The 5,464-nt window shown below is 59.3% G+C and overlaps 1 protein-coding gene and 1 non-coding gene across 2 annotated transcripts; one reads left to right on the forward strand and one right to left on the reverse strand.

Moving 5' to 3' along the window:
* Positions 1 to 204: 204 nt before the first annotated feature.
* On the reverse strand, positions 205 to 2,394 carry VDBG_01050 (ATP-dependent RNA helicase mss116; the record flags this gene model as incomplete). Its single annotated transcript, XM_003009321.1, has 2 exons — positions 205 to 1,948; positions 2,033 to 2,394. The coding sequence occupies 2 exons, from the start codon at positions 2,392 to 2,394 to the stop codon at positions 205 to 207; spliced, it is 2,106 nt and encodes a 701-aa protein (XP_003009367.1).
* Positions 2,395 to 3,084: 690 nt separating this feature from the next.
* Positions 3,085 to 3,156, forward strand: VDBG_15019. Its single transcript has one exon. It is a non-coding gene; the product is annotated as a tRNA-Arg (tRNA).
* Positions 3,157 to 5,464: the final 2,308 nt, after the last annotated feature.

Genomic DNA, 5,464 nt, shown 5'->3' on the forward strand with positions numbered 1-5,464 from the left:
TTCCATCATCAGTCCGCCTCCAATTGAGTCTACGCAAGCTTTTTGTTTTCCTGCAGACCCCAATCCATATACCTGGACTCTTTCCGCACTGGTCCTTGCCGTGCGCCGTTGTACATGGATATTATAAATACATATGACAGAAAGCTGGTGGTATCAATGCGGCCCTCTCTGGACCTCGTCTTACGCGTCCTGTGCAGTCACCTTTTAAAACGAGGCACGCTCACGGCCGCCGCCGTAGCCTCCACGATCACCGCCGCGACCGCCGCTACGGTCGCCGCCACGGCCACGTCCACCGAAACTGCCACCGCCGCCGCGACCACCGAAACCGCCGCCGCCGCTACGGCCGCCGAAGCCGCCACTGCGGGCCGCCGCGCCTGTCACCCTCGCTACTCTCAGCATGTTGGAGAAGGGGTCGCTGGAGTTGCGGCCACCGTCACGACCGCCATCACGGCCGCCGAAGCCTCCGCGACCACCGTCGCGACCGCCGAAGCCGCGACCGCCAAAGCCGCCGCCACCGCCACCACGGGAATCGCGAGCAGAGCTGCCATCGTTGACAAAATCGTCGTCGTAGCCAATGTTGAGGCCCTCAACCCTGCGGAGACCGAGCTTGTCGGCCGTCTTGGGCGACATGGCAGGTGTGTTCTCCAGACCAATGCCGTTGACGAACCACTCCTTGAGCTCCTCAACACGATCACGCACGTTCTGGCGCGTGACGCGGGCGAAGAGAGACATGTAGGTCGCGGCGAGGCTGCTGCGAGGGACACGCTTCAGGGCGTCCATGGTGGTGTCGAAGACGGGGGTGCGTTCCTGGTCCTCCGTCGCAGCAGTGAGATCGACCTCGGCGGAGACAATGGTGCGGTTGGGCTCGATAGGCAAACCACCGAGCTCGTGGCGGGCGGTCCCTATGTCGGTCTGGCTGATGATCAACCAGCCCTCGCCCTCCTTGCCCTGACGGGCGGTACGACCGATGCGGTGGATGTAGTGCTCGCGGTCGCTGGGGGGACCAGCCTGGATGACGTGGGTGACGTTGGGGAAGTCCATGCCACGTGCGGTGACATCAGAGGAGAACAAGATACCAGAGTTGAGCTCACGGAAACGGTCGGCTGCCCTGGTGCGGCCCTGCTGGGTGAGCTTGGAGTGGATGCGGAGGTTGAAGAGGCCAGTCGACTGGCGGAATCCAGCGTTGAAGGCATCGGCGGCGAGATCAACCATGGCGGTAGAGGGCAAAAAGACCATGGCCTTGAAGGGGGGAAGATCGGGGTTGGCGCGGCGGTTCGCAGACTCCTTCTCAATGACCTCGAACAAGGCAGGGAAGACGTTGCCCCAGCCGCGGCAAGGAACGAGGTGTTGCTTGACGCGCTCGTGGGTCAGGGCCTCACCCTGGCTCACAGTTTGGATGAAGTCAAAGTTGTCAGGGCGCACCCACTCACGAGCGAGCTGGACGACGTCCTTGGGAATGGTGGCAGAGAAGAGCAGGGTCTGGCGGGGCTTGTCACGGACGTCGGGCAGCTTGTCGACGATCTCCTGCAGCTCCGTCTTGAAACCGACATCGAGCATACGGTCGGCCTCGTCGAGGACAATGGCGGCCAGGTTCGGGGCGGCGATACCGCTGCGGGGATCCTCGAGAAGGTCGTTCAGGCGGCCGGGGGTGGCAACGAGGAGATGGCACCCCTCGCGCTTGCACCTCCGCAGCATCTCCGACTTTTGCGTGCCACCAACAGCCCTTTGCACGACGAGGCCGGTGCCCCGCGTCAGCTTTTCGGCCTCGACGGCAATCTGCTCGGCAAGCTCGCGCGTCGGAGAGAGAACAATGCCACGGATATCGTCAGAACGGGCATCGTATCGTGCGCTGCGGGTGGCGAGGGAAGGGTCTTCTTGCAGCATCCTCTGCAAGACGGGGATGAGGAAGCCGAGCGTCTTGCCGGTACCCGTTCTTGCTTGCGCAACGCTTTGGAGGCACGGTTAGCATTTTGCGATGGCCTGAGAAAAGGGGCGGAACAGGAGGAGGAAGACGAGACGAGGGAATGCTCACAGGTCGGTGCCCTTCAACGCCGGGGTGATGGTCTGGGTCTGCACGTCGGACATGCTCTCGTAGCCCATACCGTGGGTGATGTTCTTGACGAGATTGGGGTGGACGCCGAGCGATGGGAGGTCGTCGAAGCGGGTGGGCTTGTCATTGGCGTCGGGGGACTGTTCGGGCTCGGCCGCAGCCTCAGCCTCAGCGGAGTACCATCGGGTGATGGGGGAGTTGAGATATGTGGTGGTCCGGAGTAGTAATGTCCTCGAGGTGCGCTCGATGGACTGAAGGAGTGAAGGTTGCTGGCGGGTGGCCAAAGAAGACGCGATGGACGCGCCGCGCAGCTGCACGCAGCGGCGGAGACCTTGCCTCAGCATGTCTGCGACGGGGGGCGTGGAGGATATTAAACAAGATACCGAAGAAACAAAGCGTTGCACAACGGAGAGAATGAAGATAGATAGAGATCGAAAGAGCCGGTCTTGTCTGTGGCTAGGATGGGTGATGGTAGTTGAAGAAAGGTGTCGGTCGTGGAAGGGGCGATTCTGCTTCGTACTTGCGACGCAAGAGAAGCCAGTCGCCAATCGCCAATCGCCAGAAAAAATCGTTATCGGGTGGTATCAGCGTATCAGAGACGTCAGGAAATTCGACCGTCCCACCTGTTAATGGCCGTGAGCCAATCGTAGCAAAGACCCCTATTCGCCCAAGGACCTTGTCATCGCCAGCGAACATTCGGCATAAGGATCAACTCATATCTCTCATTCATGGCAGGCTTGAGGTGTATGCTTCTTCACGTCTTCAGACGAGTACTCTTATCACTGCATGGCTACAGCTGAACGATCTAGCGAAGCGTTGGGCAGCCTACAGCCTGACACTGTCTACTATTCACAACCACGGGTCTACAACTTGATGAAATGACTAGTGAGCAGACGGCGGCACCACTGGCTTACCCCTGATTGTAGGAGACTGGATCACTACAAGAGGAGAGGAAAGTTATCGAGAAGCATTGCCGTTCTGGTGAGTGATTTTATTGAATCATGAACTATGTCAAGACCCACGATTTCACTAATGGCCGCATGGCCCAATGGCAAGGCGTCTGACTACGAATCAGGAGATTGCAGGTTCGAGCCCTGCTGTGGTCACTTCACTTTTTGCACTCATACGCAGTGTCATTGTCGCTGAACGAAGTCATATTTCCAGGGCAGTGACCACTGTAAATTGACCTGCATTCTTTTTATTTTATTTTTTGGTTTGGACCTGTGCCAGAAGTACACCAACAATAATGATCCTGTTTTTAAACGAGAATATATACATACACCATGTACTGAGTGAATTAATAGAACCACCCGCAAGGCAAAGTCACCACTCGAGGCAACTTGCTTGCGTGGTCACCTCACCTTGATATGTGACGCCATGCTGAGAAGCCCAGTTTCGGCCCTTTGAAAACGAACAACGCCTCGACAGATTCAACTAACTCCCACAGCTTTGATGATAGCCGGATACTGATTGATAATCGTCTTCACCTTCCGTCGCGACCGTTTCGCGCCCCTCTTGGACCGCTACTCGTTCCGCCGAATCGTACCATCCCCACCCCCATTATCACCACAAACCTCCCACCAAGAAATCTCACCGCTGCACCACGCCGCCGGGGAACGTCTACCGTACCTAGGTAGGTGCGCACAGCCCCCCCCCCCTCTGCTCTGTAACATGGCCACCCCGCCCGCGGACCCAGAACCGCCCAGCCGGAAGAAGCACTAGAAGCCCCCCCTCCCCCCGGCTCGCGATCTTGCACACGTGGAACCCGGGTCCTTTCCCCTAATCAACTGTGGGAAAGCAGGTCATCTGGAGGGAAGGGTGTCAGGGAACCAGAACACGACCTCACTCTTCGTCTCCGCCCCGCCGTCCGGGGGGGAGGGGGGGAGGGGAAGCTATCTCCCCTGCCTGGTGTGCGTCTTCATCTCCACCTCAGCGCGCTCTCCACCCTTTCTCTTTGCTCTTTGTCTTTCCCTGTACCCCCGAAGGCCTATGGGGGGCAAGGGGCCTAGGTTTGGTCTTGGTCGTGGGTTTCTAGGGGAGAGAAGGGGGGGGAGGCATCTGCCAGCGGATCGAGCTCCCCGGGCGCGTCCAACCTAGCCTAACAACACCCCTGGGCCGCGCCGTCGAGTCAAGCGCTCTCAGGGGGGCCACGGTTGGGCTGCCAGGGAGGTCATACGGTCGCCAGCAGCGGGATCGTGTACAGCCGGGGGCGACCTGGGTGAGGGGGCCTCCAGAAGGAGGAGTCAGTGGCCAAGTGGTCAAGTGACTCACTGTTGTAGAGAGAGAGAGAAAGGTAGAAAAAAAATTATACCCAGCGGCTGTCCAACCGGAGCTTCCCTTGAATCATCATCCTCTGTCTCTCTCTCATACACACACACACACACACACACATGCCGCACACCGCTATTCTCTCGTTTCTCCCGTGCCGGGCCGTGAGGATGCCCATTCGCCCGGACTTGGCGGGGACGACGAGGCGGGACGTCACGAGAAGGACCAAAACGAGGCAAATGAGGCCAGGGTAGGATGAACAAGGAAGAGAAAGAGCGAGAAACACATGTGGCCCCAAGTCCACTGCTGCACGACGATACATCATCAGAATGGCACGGCATGGAAGGCAGCAGTGAGAGGGAAAACCCACACGCGGAAAGCGTCATCATTCGGTAGAGGCTGGTCCACGCGGCAGTGCCGCTCACCAGTCGCCCGAGGCGGAGATGCCTCTATGCTACAACGCAGCATGACGGGGACACCGGCTGCTACCACACCGCGCGTAAGAAACCGGGGTGGCGACCGGTGTGTCGCTCGCCCGGACATCATCGTCCCTGCAACGGTGGTAGGGGGGTGGGGTTGATGCCTATTGAGAACAACATGAGAAGAACCCAAGTCAGAGCAAGAGGAGAACGCCGCATCAAGAAACGCCGTGAGAAGTACGAGAAAGCATTTCGTCCGTAGTTTGAGCCCGTTTCATGCTCTACATGCGTGCCAACCTCCCCTACCTTTCATGAGACAAGGCTGTCGGGCGGCTGCAGCATGCGGTGACCCCTCCCCTGCCTCGCCTAACCTCGCCTTGTCCACAAAGGATGCTTGCGTGGGGAGAAAGGCCAGCGCACCGCCCGTCCCGATCCCCCAAAGTAACATCAGCTCCAGCTGCCTGGTTGCCCATCTCCGGCCGCGATGTTCCAAGGTACGGCGACGGAGCCCACAGCGAAGTGGCAACCCTGGCAGGAATGTACGGGTTGGTGCAGCCGGGGGCCCAGGCGAACCCTGCCTGCTCGTCCCGCCGCAGTACCGGGTTTCGTGGTGGCTGCCACGCGGACAACCGCTCCCTCGGGTAGCTCAAGTCAGATTGTGCCACATCACCATGTTGCCCGTTGAGGTTGAGGTTGAGGCTCAGGTCGAGGGAGACGGATAGATGGC

This window comes from Verticillium alfalfae, genomic scaffold, assembly GCF_000150825.1.
Source record: "Verticillium alfalfae VaMs.102 supercont1.1 genomic scaffold, whole genome shotgun sequence".
NCBI lineage: Eukaryota > Fungi > Ascomycota > Sordariomycetes > Glomerellales > Plectosphaerellaceae > Verticillium > Verticillium alfalfae.